The 20,567-nt window shown below is 40.0% G+C and overlaps 1 protein-coding gene across 2 annotated transcripts; it reads right to left on the bottom strand.

Annotated features, from left to right (window-relative positions):
- Positions 1-12,788: 12,788 nt before the first annotated feature.
- On the bottom strand, positions 12,789-14,925 carry LOC112193464. 2 transcript variants are annotated; one of them, XM_040516026.1, is made up of 4 exons: positions 14,757-14,925; positions 14,286-14,353; positions 13,290-14,154; positions 12,789-13,152 (listed from the first exon to the last, which is right to left on the bottom strand). In XM_040516026.1, exons 1-4 carry the CDS (start codon positions 14,857-14,859, stop codon positions 13,064-13,066), a joined length of 1,125 nt encoding a protein of 374 aa, XP_040371960.1. In that variant the 5' UTR covers positions 14,860-14,925; the 3' UTR covers positions 12,789-13,063. The 2 variants fall into 2 exon arrangements, with proteins under 2 accessions (XP_040371960.1, XP_040371961.1); XM_040516027.1 differs by lacking the exon at positions 14,286-14,353.
- Positions 14,926-20,567: the final 5,642 nt, after the last annotated feature.

The following is a 20,567-nucleotide window of genomic DNA, read 5'->3' as shown; positions in this document are numbered from 1 at the left end:
CTCTTTTATTTTATCTGGAAGCAGATGGGGTATTTTCATCTTTATATAAATAGTAAGGTTCATCTGTCATCAAGAATGGATCGAGACCTAGTCATATACCAAGAATTGTTCTTTTTTGAAAAAGTTTTTGGATAATTCGTGTTCGAGCGTAGCTAGCTTCGGTTTGGTTAGCAGAATGGAGTCTTTTAGAAAAGAAAAAGTAAACTAAATTTGAAAGAAATACAAACCTGGTATGTCTAAAGGATTTTTTTTTTTTTTTTGACAAGGTCTGAAGGATATTAATTTTTCTATTAAACTGGTCCCCGAAGCACTGGCTCTCATGCATTGTGTTGTCACATATATACAATACCATCCCAATAGATTTTGATTGATCGATTTTAACTGATTTGATCTTGATGTTAATTTTAACTGTTGTTGACTGGTCAGATTGCAGGAGGGACTGGTCATGTAGCAATGCATATACTAATCAGGTCTGTTTTAAACTTTTAATTTGGCCTTGCTTTTTAGTCAATTTGGTGTCCTGTGTTTACAATTTAGCTAATTTGGTCATGTTTATCCTGATTGGCAAGAAATCTTGACCTACTTTCGTGGATCTGAGTCGCAGAATTTGTAGGTACAGATTGCTTCTTGACCTATAGATTGCTTCTTGCTTACTGCCTTGGAGTTGGAGATCTAATTCCATGTCCGAAGCATCTGCTAGCTCCTCTGACCCATCCGCTTCTAATGAAATTGTGGTTGCAAACAACAACCCTGAAACATCTCAACAAGCAGCCAACAACACTGTTCCAACTTCCAGTAAACCAACAAAAGCTTCTACTACTCGGAGCTCTGTTGCCAAGAGAAGAAGAAAGGCAAGCAGAGGTCGGATGTCTGGGATCACTTCACGAAGGAGGATCATCCTTTAATTGAGACTGTTAATGGAGTAGAGAAAGTGGTTGGCCATACTAAGAGGGCTCAATGTAAGTACTGTACAACTCATTTAGCATGCAATTCATATGAAAATGGCACATCTTCTCTTAGGAAACACATTGAGATAGTGTGTAAGAAATACCCTGGTAGAGTTAATGTAGAAATCGGCCAACAAGTTTTGACTAGTGATGGAAAAAGAGGTCAGAGTAGTTTGGTTAGTGTGAATTGGTCACAAGATAATTGTGTGGAAGCTGCAACTCATATGATAGTTGTCGATAAGCTACCATTCAGTTTTATTGAAAAACAGGGGTTTAATTATTTTTGTAGTGTTGCTGAACCCTTATTTAAAGTCCCAGGTAGGAAAGCCATAGTCAAAACCTTTCTAGGCATGTATGATGCCAAGAAGGAGGAGTTGAGGAGGGAATTGAAGTCACATTGTGTTTGTTTGACAACAGACACTTGGACTTCTTGTCAGAATATAAACTACATGGTGATTACTGCCCATTTTATTGATCGGGGATGGCAGATGCACAAAAGAGTGCTTGCTTTTTGTGTGGTTCCAAACCACCAAGGTGTGACCATAGGAAAAATCTTAGAGAAGTGTTTGATTGATTGGTCAATAGAGAAGGTTTTAACAATTTTTGTTGACAATGCCTCTGCCAACAAGCATGCCATTGATTATGTTAGGAAGAAAATGTGCAATTGGGACATAAAACCAATCTTTGAAGGTAAGTTTATGCATGTGAGATGTTTGGCTCACATTGTAAACCTAATTGTGAAGAGTGGACTGAATATGATGGAGAGGTCAGTGTCTAGCATAAGGAATGCTGTGAGATATGTTAGAAGTTCGGGTGCTAGGTTAGATGAATTTAAAAGCTGTGTAGAGCAGGAGAAAGTTGAATGCAATAAGATTTGCATCTTAGATGTTCCAACAAGGTGGAATTCCACCTTTCTTATGTTGGACACAGCTTTGGAGTTGAAAAAAGCATTTGATAGATTGAAGGATGAGGAGGATTCAAGGTACAAAAGCTACTTTGATGAAGATGAGGAAGTTGAAGATGATGATGAAACTGAAAATCAGAGTAAAAAGAAGAAAGTGGCTGTAAAAAGGGTAGGGCCACCAAGTGATGCAGATTGGGACAATGCAGCTGTTTTTGTGAAGTTCTTGAAAGTGTTCTACGATGTGACCCTTAATGTTAGTGCTTCACTTACCCCCACTTCACACAAGGCATTCCATGATATTGTTACTATTGAAGCAGAGCTTGAAGATCTCAGTTCTATTGGGGTAGGGCCTGATTCAAGTGAAGCAGACAAAGTCTTGTACGACATGGCAGCCAAGATGAAGGCCAAGTATTCCAAGTATTTTGGGAACTTAGATGACATGAACCAACTCTTCCTAGTTGCTTTGGTCTTAGATCCTAGGTATAAATTGAGAAATATTAGTTGGTTGTGTGAAACAATGTTGAATTTGTGTGATTGGGAGATCAAGAAGAAATGTGATGAAGTAAAGCAGCTTATGGTAGACTTGTGTGACTTGTATGGGCAGTCTAATGGTTCACATGGTGGACCATCCAAGGCTAAGGGTAAAGGTCCAATTACTAGTGACACAGCTACTAGTAAGACTAGAAGTAGAGCAAGGATTCTTAGTGGGAAGAGGGCTGTTATGCAAGAAGACTGGAATAGGTAGCTTGAACAGAATAATGATGTTGTGGTGGGACATGAAGTTGATAGATATTTGCTGGACCCTATAGAAAAACCTGCTGAAAATGATGATTGGAAGATTTTGGATTGGTGGAAGCTTAACGGAGGTAAATATCCCAACTTGCAATCATTGGCTAGAGATATATTAGCCATACAAGTGTCTACAGTTGCAAGTGAGTCAAGTTTCAGCACTGGGAAAAGGGTAATAGATCCATACAGAAGCTCTTTAAACCCAAAAACAGTTGAAAAACTGATATGTCTTCAAAATTGGTTGAAGGCTGATGCCATTATGGGGTTGGAGTACATTCCAACTATAGAGGAAATGGAGTCATATGAACAGATTGAAGCTGGTATGTGTTTTTGATGTTTTTAGTTTACTATTTTTGAATATGGTACAAGAAATTAGTTATAAAATCTATGTGATTTACTGTTTTGAGTTTTGACATTGTGCAGACCATGAAAAAAAGGATAGAGAGAATGATAAGAAGGGCAAGAACACTATTGCTGCTGCATCTGCATCTGCATCTGCACCTAGTGGCAGAGTAACCAAGAGTTCTGAGGCTTCGGCTTCAGCTTCAGCCCCCACAACCAAGAAGAAAAGGCAGAAAAAATGATGCAGCTGCATTTTAGTTTGCTGCAAATTGATTTAGTTTTCAGTATTTTAGTTTGCTGCAAATTGATGCAGCTGCATTGTTTAAATTGGACTAAGTTTATTCACTTTATTGTTTATTTTTATTTGCTGCATGTGAGACTTTGAGTTTGCAGTTTATGCATGTGAAACTTTGAGTTTGTATTTCTGGAAATGTGTATTATTGCAAACTTTGAGTTTGTAATTGTATTGCTAGAAAGTGCTTGAGTGTTTGTGTTTGATAGTTTGAGAGTTTTGATTGTTTGATAGTTTAATGCTTTCATCACTTTCATGCTTTGACAGTTTGGGAGTTTGCAGGAAATTGTTAATTTGCTATGTTGATGTTGATTGTTGAATATGTATATTGTAGATATTGTTTTGAGTTTGAATGAGTGAATAAATTGTGATATATTGAATCATTTGAATGTATGTATGGAAATCAGGAAAAGTGAAAACTAGAAAGTAGAAACGGCTGAAAAGCAGTGTTTCTATATGGAGAAACCGAGGAACCGAACTTGGAACCGATCCGAGTTTGGAACCGAAAAACCGAGAATGGAACCGATCTGGATTGGAACAAAAAAACCGAGGAACCGACCCGAGCATGGTCGGTTCGGTTCTACATCGATTCTTGATACAAAAAACATCAAACCCGAACCGAAAATCAGTTATCGGTTCCGATTCCTGGTTCAGTCCTTGAAATTGCAAAACCGACCCGAGTCCAGCCCTACCCGCATATATGGTTTTTGGTAAATCTAAAGAAGTAACAGGCAATCCATCCCCAATTTTCCATTTAGAACCCTAAAGTTCTTAACTTTCAATTCTGCATGTTGCAAAACTCAATCATGAAATGATTGACTCTCCCTTTCTCCTTGACTCAATCCCTTCATCAACCTAATCTCCAACTTCAATTCCCTAAATCTGTCATTGCCACAATCAAAAGTCAAAATCCTACTTCTCGAATGAGATGATCAATTTTCCCCCATTCTTGTGAGAAAATTCGTCGAACAATTTCCATGCATCATCGCACCTGTCGTACATGTCTATGAGTGCAGAGGAGACGAATAGATCTGACTCAAAGCTAAAAACCAAGGCTTGTTCATGAGCTTCCATGTCAGAGTGAAGATCCAACATAGTCGACCAGGATTTGATAGCGCAAGAAAAGGAGGATCAATTGGGACTCAGAGAGAGCTTTCACATTGACGAAAAGGCTCGGAGAGATTTGACAGAGCTACCGCTTTGGTTTGCAATAACTTAGTTCCAGGAATTTCTGTGCAAGCCGCCCACCGCCCAGCCTAACACCCAGACCACCCAATGCCCACCTAGGCGCCCGCCGAAACCCAACCTGATTTCCCTTGTTGCCTAGCCCAAAATCGGGGCGGTCACTCCACGCCCAGCTCGTAGGCGGGCACCCAGACCGTTTTTTAGAACATTGGTTAAGAATACCTCTTAGAACAAATTCAAAATCTTCCCTGTATTTTGATTTTTCTTTATTTTAGAAAAAAATTAGCCTCTTTTGCTCCAACAAATTCTCTATAACTATCTCCATTTTAGAAATAGTAAGGAAAAAGAAAACAAAACTCCCTAAATTAGTAAATTTACGGCAATCTCTTATTCTATTTAGTGTTTAGCCTGTTTTTCTTCTCTAACTTGAACAGATTCCTTATCTTACAGCAATCTCTAAAATTTTAAAGAAATTTTTTAGAGATTGCTGTAAGATAAGGAATCTGTTCAAGTTGGAGAAGAAAAACAGGCTAAAGCTTTGATTTTTGCTTCCCTATTATACAGAAATTATAGAGAACTTGTTGGAGTTGCTCTTAGATGACCGTTTCGGCAGCGATCAACTACCTCCCTTGATTACTCCGAACAGCGTTTAGGCAGGTTGGATTTAAAAAAAAAAAAGGTAAAATTCTTTAAAATTGTAAAAGTAAATTGAGAATTGGAATTGGTCTACTCATTTCATTTCATAGTCCATTTATATAGGGAGAAAATTACAACGGAAATATTAATTATAATGATGACATTAAATGCTGATTGATCCGTAATCCTTGCTGATTGATGGTAATCAATCCCTGATTCCTTGATTCCCTCTCCTTCAGTCACTTTGACAAAGGCACATAATGTGTTTTTCCTTTAACACTCCCCCTTGTGCCAAGTCAAAGACGAAATGGTGCTTGAGTTGTTACCTCACCAAAAACCTTGCCAAGTAACAATAAAAACCCTGTGGGACAAAAAATACACTTTGGTCGAAGGAAAATAGCATAACGCACCTTTTACATTTGAGGATGACATGTGTGTGTTAGACTCCCCCTGATGTCTACACCTCCCCCTGATCCTTACATTAATCAAGGGAGCTTGGAAAGTCTTTGCATTCCTATGCTTTTCACATGTTTCTCAAATATGGCCTTAGGCAATGATTTGATGAATAAATCTGCCACATTCTCCTCAGACCTTACTTGATTCACTTGAATCTTGAGGAGGGCATGTTGTTGCTGATTGTAGAAAAACTTTAGCAATATGTGTTTTGTATTATCGCGCTTGATATATCCTAGCTTCATCTATTCGATTCAAGCTGCATTATCTTCATAAATGCAAGTAGGCTCTTCAATGGTAAAACTCAAACCACTAGTCCCTTGAATATATGTAATGATAGCTCTTAACCATACACACTCACGAACCGCCTCATGTAGAGCAATGATCTCTGAGTGGTTCGAGGAGGTAGCCACAAGGGTTTGCTTGGTTGATCTCCAAGATATCGCCATGTTGCCAATGGTAAATACATAATCAGTTTGGGAACAACCTTCATGTGGGTCAGGGAGGTACCCAGCATCAACAAAACCAATCAAAACGTCATTTGGTGTTTCAGTGTAGTAAGTGGCGCTTTCGCCATCAATATTTCGTTTAGGGATTACAATTCCATCTGTAGTCCCTCTTGTCTCTCTGTAGGGAAAGAACAGTCCCAAATCAATGGTTCCTTTTAGGTATCGGAAGATGTTCTTGATACCATTCAAGTGACGCTGCGTTGGTGTTGAGCTAAATCTAGCTAACAAGTTCACTGAGAATGCAATGTCTGGTCGAGTACATTGGGCTAAATACAATAATGCGCCTATTACACTTAGATAGGGAATTTCAGCTCCCAACACCTCTTTGTCATCTTCCTTTGGACGAAATGGATATTTCTTTGTATCCAAACTTCGACCGATCATGGGAATGCTAGCAGGATGCGCTTTGTCCATGTTAAATCACCTGAGCATCTTTTGGACATTCCACAAACTCGGTGTTATAGCTCAAGGCCTAGACAGAATCGAGTTTTCCCAAGATCCTTCATCTCAAATTCAGATTTCAAGTAGCTTGTGGTTTCTCTTATTTCATCAAGAGTACCTATTATGTTCATATCATCGACATATACAGCTACAATTTCAAATTCGGAACTTGTTTTCTTTATGAATATGCATAGGCATAATTCATCGTTCTTATATCCCTTTCCAATCAAGTAGTCACTTAGACGAGTATACCACATCCGCCCGGATTGTTTCAATTCGTAAAGTTAGCGTTTCAATCTAATTGCAAACGCACTCTGTGGTTTAGAGTCACTTGACTTGGGTAATGTAAGGCCATCAGACACTTTCATATATATATATATATATATATATATATATATATATATATATATATATATATGAATCAAGATCCCCATAGAGATATGCAGTAACCACATCCATGAGCTGCATTTCCAGTCATTCGGAAACTATCAAGCTAACTAAGTAGCGGAACGTTATAACGTCCATTACAGGAGAGTATGTCTCCTTGTAGTCAATTCCAGGGAATTGTGAGAAACTTTGCGCCACAAGGCGAGCCTTGTACCTCAGGACTTCATTCTTCTCATTATGCTTTCTGATAAAGACCCATTTATGTCCTACAGGCTTTACACTTGGTAGGGTTAGCACTACCGGACCAAATATCTGTCCCTTTGTCAGAGAATCTAATTATGCCTGGATTTCTTCTTTCCATTTAGGCCAATCTGCTCTTTGTTGACATTCTGCAACAGAGCATGGTTCAATATCATCATGCTCTATGATTTCTTGAGCAACAATATATGCAAATACATCATCAATGTGTATAGAAGATCTTTCCATCAACTCATACACACTCTCATAATCCATTGAGATTTCTTTGTTCTCTAGAATCATTTGAAACATCGGAGCGTCATCCAGTATTTATTCATGGACATAACTATAATCAGAGACAATCTCATGAGAGAGATTCTCTACATTGATGATTAATGGATCGGTTTATGCCTTACTCGCCCTCTTCTTCCTTGGGTGAGTGTCAATCTAACCAAGTGGCCTTACCCTCTTCCTTTGGAGAGCCACGGCCTCAACCACACCTCCACTAAGTGTGGTTGCAGCACCTCTATTTGCGGCATTGTGCCCTTTGTTGGGGACTTCTAACCTTGTAGGCACGTTTGCAGCTGGTATATGTGATCTCGTCACTTTTACGATGTCAATAAATGCGTCAGGCATTGAATCTGCTACATTCTGAAGATCGATTATTCTTTTCACTTCACTTTCACATTGTGAAGTGCGGGGATCAAAATGAGACAGAGTAGGGACAAACCACGACAATTCCTGTCGTTTCTTTAGAAAATCCTTTTTCCTATCTCCCCCTAATAACGGGAAGACTGTCTCATCAAAGTGACAATCCGCAAATCTAGCGGACGGTCTCATCAGTCCCAATCCAATAACCATCGAAAGTATTCGATGTAAACTCTCTAGCATTGTCAAACCCAATTGACTGAATATGATGATATGGGGAGTGAGCCCATTGTCATATGATATGTGCTAGAAGTGTAGTATAAATAGCATTTACAAGTGGACAATGGGACACCATGTGACCAGCGTGTTTGCGTGTCAACCAACATCATGAAATATTTTAAACATCTGCAAGTTGGTTGAATCAGTCCACAGAATCCCCTTGGATTCTATGTAAGAACAGAATGGGGATTCTATGTAAGAACAGAATGTGTATGTTTATATCCTTTGCATAGGACGGTCTTAATCCTAATTTCCCTGAGGAACGAGCTCTATAAAACGAGCGAGAGGCCTTAGAAGCAACCAACGAGAATTTTGGTTGGACTCGAGCGTCTGAAACACTATTTGAAGCAATTATGACTACATCACCCATCATGGCGTTAGGACCACGGGAGGTGGCATCCATGGCGCCCTAGCCATGGGGATTGACATCCATGGCATCATAGCGATGGGTGACTCCTTCGATGGCATTGTTAAGGGGACAGTGGCGGCCCTAGGCCGGCGGTGGACGGCTACAGCACCAAAGGCGGCGGCAGCGGTCACACTTAGTCTGGGAATCAATCTTTGATTCTTGCTTTGTTTCACTCGAAAGAATGCATGTCCGTGCGAAGTATTTAGTAGACGGATCATCATATCACAACTAGGATGACGTAACCTGTCGTGACAAAACCAATATGTGTCTAAATCTAAGAGATCTTCTCTCATAACTTTATTGGATTTAATAGCTTGAATAGTGACATAGAGTCTACTAGAGAGACGCATAAACTTATCTAAGATGCGCCTTTGTTCGCAATTATTAGAGGTAGTGCAAAGGAACTCTTTTATGTTCTCTACATGCATTTCTGCATGGAATCCATTGGATTGAATATCTCAATAGGGTGCATTTTGCCCTAGGAGTGTAGGGAGTTTTGTGACATTAATCAAGGTGCCATTTGGAAAAAGGAACTTGGGTTATTCCATGTCCTTGAACCAATACTGATGGCCCAGCCATCGTAGCTAGTCACAAAGTAATATGCTCAGAATCAAAATGGAGTCATAATGAAAAGAACTCAAAATTTTATTAATAAGCCAATGAAGTACATCATTGTTTCTTAACCATTAATAGAATCTAATCCAAGTACTACCTAATGCAAAATAATGGTAGTCGTTTAACTTCTTTCGGTAAGTCCAAAATAAATATGACCAAGTGAGTAGAGATGTCGGTGGAGCAGAGCTAGCTTAAGTACCACTTAACTAGTTAACTCAAAACCTTCCTAGACATCATACTCATTTTGGATGAGCCTATGTGAAGAAAACTAAACCAATGACATTTACTACAAAATATATGGCAATTACCTATTACATCTCTTGGAAAAATAAAGACTTAAACAGAATTGGCGCTCTATTGATCCCAGCCAGGTTTGAAGTCTTCAACTCTTCACTTTAGATCATCTTCTTGATCTTCTTGTTCCATATAGTGAGCTTCTCTTGCTTCACAATATGTTTTGTAGGCTGTGACAATCTCTTCACGAGTTCTACAAATGTATGGATACTCCACATCGGGAACATTTATCTGCTTGCTCAGATTCCATTGATTGAGGCGCTTTGAAAGCGTCATTTGGATGACTCTTTTTGTTGGTGAAGCCACTAACATAGCCAGAGGTGTTGCCTCTCTCTCTCTTTTCACGTTGACCTGTTCGGTTCCGTGTCTGCCTGTTTTGATGGTTACCTTCCTCATTAAAGCGACAATATGGACCAAAACGTCCATAATTGTCCCTAAATTTAGGGTTTCGCTCTTGGTGCCGTCCCTTAGGGGCGCGACTATAATTGCACTCCGGAATATGCTCCGTTTCCACGGGTCTCGAATTATAGTTCTTCACAAGGATGTTGTCATGCTTTTTAATGACATTCATAGCTCTAATGGGCTCATGAAAACTTGTGATCTGTCCTGCTGTAACATCGGTTCGATAGTTCTTAGCAACCATCAATGCATAGACGAGGAAGGTAGAAAGAGTCCTCTCAATCAACATTGCATCTGTGATATCTTTTCCACAGAATTCCATTAAGGATTTAATGCGAAGTGCTTTTGAGTTGTAATCAATAATTGACTTGAAATCACAAAAGCGGAGACTATGCCATCTCACTTCTGGTTCAGGAAGCAGGAAGTCACGGACGTTGCCAAACTTTTCTTCAAGTGAGACCCACAGCCTTCTAGGGTCTTCTTCGTTCATATACTAGCACTAGAGCGAATCATCCATATGTGAGTCATTAGGATGATGGCTTTGCCTTATTTGCCTCCAAGATTACTCTATCTGCTTCTAAAGCTTGAGCTTGCTCAACAGTTAGCACGTCCTGGCTAGGCTCGAGAATCGTATCCAGGATTTCATCGGCCTTGAGATGCTGGTGGACATCACGAACCCACTTGTGATACCCAGAGCTAGTTGTTCCCAATGGAGCGAAGTCCAGTTTGTTCAGGTTACTCATCCTGAAAGAGAACAACAAAAAGAGTTAGTTTTGGAGTGGAAAAAGCTACCACGAAAACATATAAAATTTCTGAGCTTAGTAACTCTCAAGAAATTATGAATTTCCGAGCGTAATCACTTCCAAGAAATTAAAGATTTTTTAGCATAGTCGCTTCAAAGAAATATGATTCCAAGAGGTATTGGATTAGATTTAAACAATGATGTAAATGGTGATGTAAATTGTCGATCATAAATTCTCTACAAACTCTTAAGTTTGGAGATCTCAACAAGCTCCAAGCTTGGAGTGAGCACGAACCCCACAGTTCAGCTTTTGGTCTCCCTATGAAGAAGAAAGGGGGTAGAAGAAGGGAGGTAATTGCAAGTCCCCGAGGAAAAAGAAGAGAAAAACAATAATAAAAAAACTTCAAAAATGGAAACTTATAAAACCTTTAAAACATACCTTGAAAAGTGTAGAAAATTTTTGGAAAAAGTCACCGGAGGTGGCCACAGGAATTGTTTGGCGGTGGGTTGCTTCCCTTTTTTTTTTTTTTTTTTCTCTTTTGCAATGTGGGCCTGCTCCTCTTTCTCTCTTTAGGCCTCCCTTTTTTTTTTCTTTCTTTCTTTTCTTCTGACTTGGGCCGCGTCAGCTCCTTTTATGTTTTTTTTCTCTGACGTAGGCCGAGTCACCTTTTCTGGGCCGCGCCCCTTTTTCTTTCTTTCTTTCTTTCTTTCTCCTTCTAGTTTTTTTTTTTTTTTTTGGTGGCAGAGATGTTGCGTCGGTCCGGTTACTTTATTGCTAGTTCTTGGGGTGGTGGTTCCGGTTCCTGGAGCCTGGGGTCAGGGTGGCGATGCTGGCCAAGTTTGACCGTGAAAGGATGTCTGGAAGCTTATGAACTAGACAAGGATCTTTTTCTCTTTTTGAGGGCTGGTTCGGTACTTTTCCGGCCGGTTCTGAGTTCCTAGGATCGAGAGCTTCAAGGTGGGGGCGGTGGTTGCTAGGGTTTGAAGGCCACGATTTTAGGGTTTCAGGATTAAGGCTTCGTGCTGATAACGTGTTTTTCTGAGTTCCTAGGATCGAGAGCTTCAAGGTGGGGGCGGTGGTTGCTAGGGTTTGAAGGCCACGATTTTAGGGTTTCAGGATTAAGGCTTCGTGCTGATAACGTGTTTTAGGAAAACTGAAATTGGGAGAGAATTGAGTCTTGCTTTCATTGATAATAGGGGCCTCTTTATATAGAGGATTACAAGCATAGAGATAGAGTTGTAGATGAAAACATAATCGTACATTGATTGGATATCTAAGAATATCTCTGAGAATATCTCTAACATAAATCCTATTACAACTAGAGCAAGTAGCCTAGAGTTTGGGCAGACATATATTCTAGATTTACTTGAACAACATATTATATGTTCAATCAAATATAGTGAAAATAGCATTCTCATTTAGCACCTCAGTGTTAAATTGATAATTTGGTACTATATAAATAGTGCAACAATTGGCACCTCTAATGAGGATAGCCCCCCAAATGTCACTTTATTGTTGGAGTTGCCCTTATAAATTGAAATAAAATAAACTTTACCTTTGCGCTAAGCCCTTCTCCTCTTGCCTAACGACTTTTAGAACATTAAGCACGATGAAATTCTGACCCATATGGGTTTAATTGCATTGGCACTAGGATAAAGCCTAACTATGTGTGTTTCGGATAGTAGTGGGCCAATACTCGTGGCCTAAAAAATAAAATCTGTTTTAGTTTAGTCCATGTTCCTTGATTAAGCTTTGCAAGCTGTAACCTGCCATTCCTTTGCCACCTTACTAAGAGCACCACTGAGCCACGCTGCTGTGCTCGTACAGCCGCCGTCAACTGAAATCGTTTTCTTTTGACTCTGATCTTATTGTTTAAGGGTAGACACCCATATGCATAGACCACAGGCATAGAAACATCAAGCACAACATAATAGAAATTGAAGAACCTACAAATATAAACTCTATAGAACGCAAAGACTCCAACCTTATGAGCATGAGTGACACTCGGAAAAGATCCTGCTATATGCATGCCCATGATGTATATTTATATACAATGTAAGTGGGTGCCATCTTGATAACTATTATGATGACTGAAAAGGGCCTTTACGGGTTCAACTGGAATAATCTGAGCAGGCTAGAAGCTTGATCATAAACTTGTCACGAATATGTTCCAATGGATGCCCGACTAAAGAGGCAACACAACAGCAACTATGTTCGTATCAATGTCATCATAATGTACGCAATAGTTTACAGTTAACCAGCAAACAGGGTAAACAAGATTAGCGGGACATAATATTCTGGGTGATCTCAATAACTGCTTGTTTTGACAACTCACCAGTGTCAATTGATTTTCTCTCTACTGCAAATATTGCTGCCATTGTTTCGTGTGAGACATTAAGTTGTTATTTTTTTATTTTTATCAATAGACTTCAACTTCTCAACTGGCAATTTCAGTGTAAGCCAGTCTCTGGTCAAAGGAACTGACCTTGGCAGTTGCAATATCTGTTAACCAATGTTCAGCCTTGTTCACTCCATCGTGTCCATTCTCTGCATCTTAGTACATTTGAAGAATTATCGTCCACACAAATAATCCAAAGGACGTCACTAATTCGCTACTTGGCTCAACATTAAGATTGTTTTTCTCTGTTGTCCATCAAAATCAAGGTAAATCAGTCATTCTCAAACTGCTTCATGGTACTAATCACAATCTGAGCTAACAATTGAGACCTAAACTTTTTCTTGTTTGAAGCTGCACAGATGTATAGCAGGATGTTTCTTACTTGGAGAAATCCCGAGACTATATGAGGCCATGACAAGACGCTTCCCAACTTCAGGTTTATCATGCTTGTATCTTCTTCCCCCAAAGTTAGTTGGTGATGGCGATGGCCGAGGTAACAAATTTTTGGCAGAAAACTTGGTTGAGGACCTTGAGGCAGAGGGAGTAACTTGTCGGCTGGAACAAATATCACCTACTTTAGTCTTCAAGTGTTGTTTGGAGGAACTATGAACTCTTGATGTAACTGAAGTTGTAGGACTTACATCACCGCCATCCTCACTGAGATTCAAAAAGTATTTATTGATGATACCAGATACAGATACTACTGCTTCTGATGAAGTCACAGTGAGCTCATCTCTCCTCAATATGGAAGCCATTTCTTCAGCTGGCTCAACTTCTTTACTAGATGCACAATCATTAAGAGCAGTCTTGTTCTCATCAATGTGCGTAGGAACTGCAGTATCATCAACACCAACGATTTCCATTCCAGTTTGATCCACTTCTGCTGGCAAATGAATATTCTTTCTTCTCTTCCTTTTCTTTGCGAAGTAGAAAAGTTTCCCAAGCTTTCCTAGTAAAGGTTGTTGACGTCGAATTCTTTTTCCTCTCCACCTCTTACAATTGCCTTTTGTAATACTCTTAGCAGTGCTCATAACAAAATTTTCTGGATTAGAAGGATGAGATACATCACTACCTTCAAATACATGATCAACCACATTTGAGGCCAAATAGTTATGCAAACATGGCCTACTACAATCACTCAAAGCTCTCACTTCTGCATGAAGAAACCATGTTCCATCCACTTTCTGGAAAACACTCTTTATAGTCATTGAATCAGCCAGGTGATACAAGCATGATTTTCGCTCTACCTAATATTAAAATAGGTTTGCACAATGAGCACACAAAAATGATTAACAAATTAATATTGCAGGTTACAAAGATTTGAAGGAAGCGGTAAAAAACAAGCAAAAAAGGAGATAAGGTAATGAAGAAATTGCACCATCAGTGCAGAAACTTGGATCTCTCCTGATTTGGAGAAACATTTGAAGTGCTCTCTCTCAAATTCCCCTACAGATCAGATTTGGCAACAATCAACTACCATTTCATATCTTAACCGAAGGATGCATGTTAAATTGAGTAGCAAAAAGTTCAATAACATAAGCACATCATGAACTGGGAAAAGGAATCAACACATGATCATGTAATGTTAACCATGACCAAAAGGGTCCGACTTTCATCCAGTTTTGCATTACTTCAAAGGGAAATTCCAAATGTAGTATTAAACCGACATCAACAACATAGATACCCAGAACAAAATTGAATAAATGTCGAAGCTGAAACAACAAATAAAACTGAAGGGCCTTCAAAACACAACAACAACAACCTACTTTTATGTGATCTGGGTTCTTTTTCCGAAATCTACTACACAGCTAGATTATCCAAAAAAAAAACATAATACATTAACTCTTACTCTTGAAGTCCCTTGCTGTGATATCGCGAGAGACATCGATGGCTAACCGAGTGCCCAAGTTGGTGTCTACGAAAACTCCTTGCAGAGTTGAAGCCATTGCCATCGACTCCACTCGACTCGACTCTTGGAAGTTGGATTTAGGCAACGAATATGGCGAAACTCGAAAGCCACTCCCTACCCCCCTTTTACAAACCCTCTTTTATCCTTTTCAGTAATTTTATAATAGGTGTCAATTCGATTTTTTTTTTTAGGGTCCTTGATCTAAAGTACCAAAATCAGCTAAAATTGTCCCACTTACTCCAGCAATAAATTTTTATTCCCATTAACCTAATTTTCAGCAAATTGACAATTTTACCCTTAACCTATTTAATAAATTACATTTTATTCCCACCTACCTCATCTCTCTCTCCCTCCGATCTGGTTTCTCTCTCTCTCTCTCCTCGAACCAGCACCGCGCGCCAACAAGCCAGACCAAATTCCGACTTCCCAGATCTCAGCCTCACCACGATGGCGACCTCAGGTTGATCTGAGTTGAATTCCGGCAACCTCAGGCATGCGGTTGCGCTTTGTGCCGGTGTCGAGGGGGCTCTAGGTTGGGGGTCCCGAAGGACGGCAGCGACTGGTGGTCATCGCCTCATCTCTCTCTCACCTCGACCTCTCTGTCTCTCTCTGTTCTCACTCTCACCTCGATCTCTCTCTCTCTCTCACTGCCGTCGGCAGATTCAATCGGAAGCATGAAAATGGTTATGACGGTTTCAATTGGTTCAATTCTGTGTTGGCTTGAGGTTGTTGAGTGACTGAGAAACATTGGTGAGTGAGTGGAACGCGGTGGAGCTCCAGTCAAAGCTACCTGAAGACGACGAACTTGGAGTCGGAGAGCGAAGCACCAGCGAGAAACATCCAGCTCTTGGGTGCCCAGAGTATTTTCTACGTGCCCAAATCAGATTTTTTTTTTGGCTCCGGTCGAAGCTACCTGAAGACGACGAACTTAGAGTCGGAGAGCGAAGCACCGGCGAGAAACATCCAGCTCTTGGGTGCCCAGAGTATTTTCTGCGTGCCCAAATCAGATATATATATATATATATATATATATATATATTTTAAGTAATGGGGCAGAAGGAAAAAAAAATTGAATGTCTATTGAGGGGCAATAGACGTTTTGAATTGATATAATTTTTTTTTTCTTTAATCAAAGTTTTATCTGTCTAAATTTAGGAAAATTAGTTCCCATTCTGGCGACTGAAAGTCCTATTGGGGGGCAATAAATGTCTACTGGGGGGTAATAAACCTTTCCGGTGAAGTTGAAAAGTCCGTTGGGTGGCGACCAGTGATCAGATTCAGGCGACTGGTGACCGGAGTCCCGCGGCCAGTGACCGGGCTTCGGCGAAGTCCCCTATGGTTTCTCTCTCTTCCATTTTCTCTCTCTCTCTCTCTAAGTAACAAAGGTGAGGGTAAAATGATATTAAAAAATAAATAAAAACAAAAAAAAAATCTTAATGGGGTATTAGGGAAGATTTCCTTAGAGTGTTTTGGGTAGGATGGAATTAAAAAAACTTAGTGGGGTAAGTGGGAAAAAAATATCTAGAAATGGGGTAAATAGACAAAAACCCTTTTTTTTATCGATAATTTTTTGTTTTGGAATTTGTTTTCCATTGTGGTTTTTATTTTTTTTGTTAATTATTAAGAGAAGAGGTTTGTTAGTTAAGACTAAAAAAATGTACAAAAATAACTCTAAAATATTAATAAATATACTAGACGTCAAACACACCCTATGGGTGTGGATAACTACAAGTCTACAAGGGCAGTTATTTCACAGAAAGTGGAGAAAACGGCTCTATCTTTTTTAAAAAAAATTTCTTTTTTGTGAATTAGCCTTTTTGTTCTCCTCGAATATCTCAATTCATAGGTTTTTAATATTTGAGGGATATTTTGGTAAAAAAAATTATGTTTTGGTTGACAAACTCTCTTATCTTAATAATAGTATAAATGGCGATTCAAAAAAAAAGTTAATAGTATAAATGGCTTTTCAAAAAAAAAAAAATAGTATAAATAGGGATAATATAGTCAAATTACAAAAAAAAAAAAAAAATTGTGAAACGAACCAGTACGTGGGAAAAACTACTCACCCACGAAAAACTAACCACTGAATCCATTTTCTCTGCATATAACTTTTTTTTCTTAAATAATTTTTAAGAAATGTTGAAGGATATCGACATAATATATGCCTCTACAAACTAGGGTTTAGAGTTGTAATAGGAATGTGTTCTAGGTATTCAATTGTAATCAGATTCTATTACCTTTTTGGGTACCTTGTAACTCCCTATTTAAAGGGCTCCTATTATCAATAATATACACAATTCCATTCTCCTACAACACGTTATCAGCACGAGTTCTAACCCTAGCCCAAAAGAAAAAGAAAAAGAAACCCTAACAACTATCTCTCACAAAATCTGCCGCAGTCCTCCCTAAACCCTAGCTCGCCCAGCAGCCTAGCCGCAGCCCACTGCAGCCCCTGCTACCCGCACTGCTTCCTGACGGCCTGCCGCACGTGCCCATCCTCCAGCCAGCCTCCCTGCACACCACCACGCTGCCTGCACACCCGTGCTGTTTTCCCGCGTCCTGCCCCCAGTAGCCCAAGCCGCCTGCTCGCTGCTGCTGCTACTGCCCTCTGCCAACCTGCTCCCCCGTGCATCCTGCAGCCCGCACTGCTCCAGCCAACCTGCTGCGGCCTACCTTCTGCTGCACCCCTTCTCCCTGCAGCTGACCCCAAGCCCAGCAGCCCGCGCCCTGCCTGCGTCCGAAGCTGCACACCTTCTGCCAGTGAAGGAAAAAAAAAAAAAAAAAGGAAGAAGAAGAAGACGCACAGAAGAAGAAGGGGAAGGAGTGGGCCCGGAAAGAAAAAAAAAAGAAGGGAGAAGGGCAGCCCACTAACTGCCAATTTCCGACCAGATTCCGGCAATCCTAATTTAGCTACACGCCTGCATCAACACGCGCGTGTCTTCAAGCCAAGAACAATCACGTAAGTTTTTATAATTAAGGTTGCTGCTTTCTTGTATTTAAATTCCTTTTATTTTCTGCAAATATTGGAATATATGTTGCCAAATGGTTTTGAGTATTTAACAAAGCGGAATTGTGGGGATTCACGCTTAACGAACTAAGAGTGTTCGTATGAACTAAGAGTGTTCATAATTAAACGAACTAAGAGCGTTCGTGTGAACTAAGAGTGTTCACAATGCTTGGACTAAGAGCGTCCGTTAGCATCAAATATGATCATATTACAACATTGTTGTTTGGTCTAATCCAAAAGAGATTCTTGGAAATTGATTTCTTGGTAGCTTGGCTCGGAAATCTTATTATTTTAGTTTTCGTGGAAGTTTAGCTCCGAAACTAATATATCTTCTCTTCTTATTTTCAGGATGTCAAATGAACCAAGGCTCGACTTTCCCATGCTTGACTCAACAGGCTTGGATTACCACAATTGGGTAACCGATGTTGAGAACCATCTCACTTCAAAGGGAATATTACCCATAATCCAGGCACCTAACTCGGATCTTGTGTTCATCCGAACATCTACAAAGCATGCTCAAGCAGTTATCTTGATGCGACGCCATATGGACAAGGCACTCAGATTTGAGTATATGTCGATCAAGGATGCAAGAGAGCTATCTAGAAGAGCACTTTGGAAATGTCCAAGATTCCCTCCTCCCTGACTTGAAGGTTCAATGGAACAATCTGCGCTTTGCTGACTTCAAGTCTGTTGCTGAATATAATTCAGAGGCTCTTCGCTTACAATCCATGTTGAGATTCTGTGGACAAACTGTCACAGAGCAAGAGCTAATTGAGAAGACTCTCTCCACCTTCCCCGTTTCAGCCATTGTGGTATCAAAGCAATACCGTACTGAAGTCAATGCTAGACGGATCACGAGGTTTCATCAGCTTATCAATATCATATATGTAGCTGAGAAACATGATAACATACTCGTGAGGAATTATAATTCAATGCCCATTGGAACTAAGAGTGTTCATGAGGCGAATTATAATGCACCCAAAAGGGGGCGCAAGGAGCGGAACCCTAGGAATAAGGGACATGAGGGACGTATGGGTCCATATAACCCCCCTAATCAGGAAGGAAACTGCAAGTTTGGAGTGGATACACGTGGTGGCAATGCCACACGTGGGAGAGGGGGTCGTGGCAACCCTAGCCATGGTGGAGGCGCCAATCCTCCTAGGGAACGCCCACAACGTGCACCTCAATTGAAGGGAGGCAACCACAATGATATGTGTCATCGATGTGGATCTAGTGAGCATTGGTTCAAGCAATGCAAGGCAAGCGAGCAACTAGCTTCAAGATACAGGGCATACAGGGACCTGAGGGAGCAAGAAGTGTACCTTGCAGAAGAAGAAGAAGAAAATGGTGGAGACGTTAATCTCACCATAGAGGACTTCAAAGCTAAAGATGAAGTGCACAAGGATGCTGCAAACTTTGATTAGAAATAGTCCTCTTTATTTTTCAAGAATCATGTAATAGTCAATAAATGACAATTGTATTAACTCTTTCTTATGTGGCGTACCTAATAAAATATAATGTCTGGGAAAGTCATTGAGATAATTGGTACTTAAGCGAGCCTTGCTCCACCAACCTCTCTCTCTACTTTCCTGGTCATATTTGATTGGAGTTGCCAAACGAATAGAGTGACTACAATGTGTCTCAGTTTGATTTTCTTTATTTTGGATTAGACCTTTTTGGACCATTTGATGTAATCATTGGCTACATGTATTAATAAAGTATCGTATTATTCAATGTCATGGACATGTTTTTAATTTCGAACTTTATTATTTTTCAGTATGTTTCCTGGAGAGTTGGAATGCCTTGTTGATAGTGGTACCACACATACTATATTGCGACATAGGCACCTATTCTATGCATGACGCCTAGTCGATCTTCTGTGACTACGATGGCTGGACCATCACAATTGATTCATGGTCGAGGACCAGCTCAATTTATTGCCAAATGGCACAAGTATTAATGTCACTGAAGCTTTATATGCTCCTAGGGCTGGAAGGACCCTATTGAGTTTTAAAGATATAAGAGCCAATGGTTTTCATGTGGAAACACATTGTGAGAATGGACAAGAGTTCATTTGCATCACCTCTAATGACTACGGACATAAACGAGTATTAGAGAAACTTATGTGTCGCTCTAGTGGGTTGTATGCAACCACTATTCGAGTCATTGAATCCAACCATGTCATGAGAGATGACTTATGGGATTCTGACACATATAGGCTTTGACACGATCGTCTGGGACACCCAGGTCGTGATATGATGATCCATATACTAAAGACTTCACACAGACATCCATTTTTCAAAACGAAAAGAAGTCAGAACAAAAATTCAGTCCAAGGCAGGGCCAGAGCTGTCTACCCCCTGCGGCCTAACAGTGGTATTGACACCACTAATGCCTCCTTTGTTCCTTTCTCTACTTCTAAAGTCAATTGTGACTTCGTGGCTCAACCGGATTCTTCCATGGTTGCTTCTAAAGCCCATCTTTCGTTTTGCAAAGCCTGCTCTTTAGCAAAATTAGGATCGAGTTCATCCTATGCAAAGGACACTAAACAAAATATTCCATTCTTGCAACGAATCCAATGTGATATTTGTGGACCTATCCAACCAACTTGCGGATCATTTAGATATTTTATGGTGTTGGTTGATGCATCGACACGTTGATCACATGTCATGCTTTTGTCCACCAGAAATGTTGCATTTGCTAAACTCCTAGCACAAATTATTAAGTTAAGGGCTCACCACCCT

This window comes from Rosa chinensis, chromosome 3 (genome assembly GCF_002994745.2).
Source record: "Rosa chinensis cultivar Old Blush chromosome 3, RchiOBHm-V2, whole genome shotgun sequence".
Taxonomy (NCBI): domain Eukaryota; kingdom Viridiplantae; phylum Streptophyta; class Magnoliopsida; order Rosales; family Rosaceae; genus Rosa; species Rosa chinensis.
Note: the sequence above shows the minus strand (reverse complement) of the source record. Positions and strands in the feature narration are given on the sequence as shown.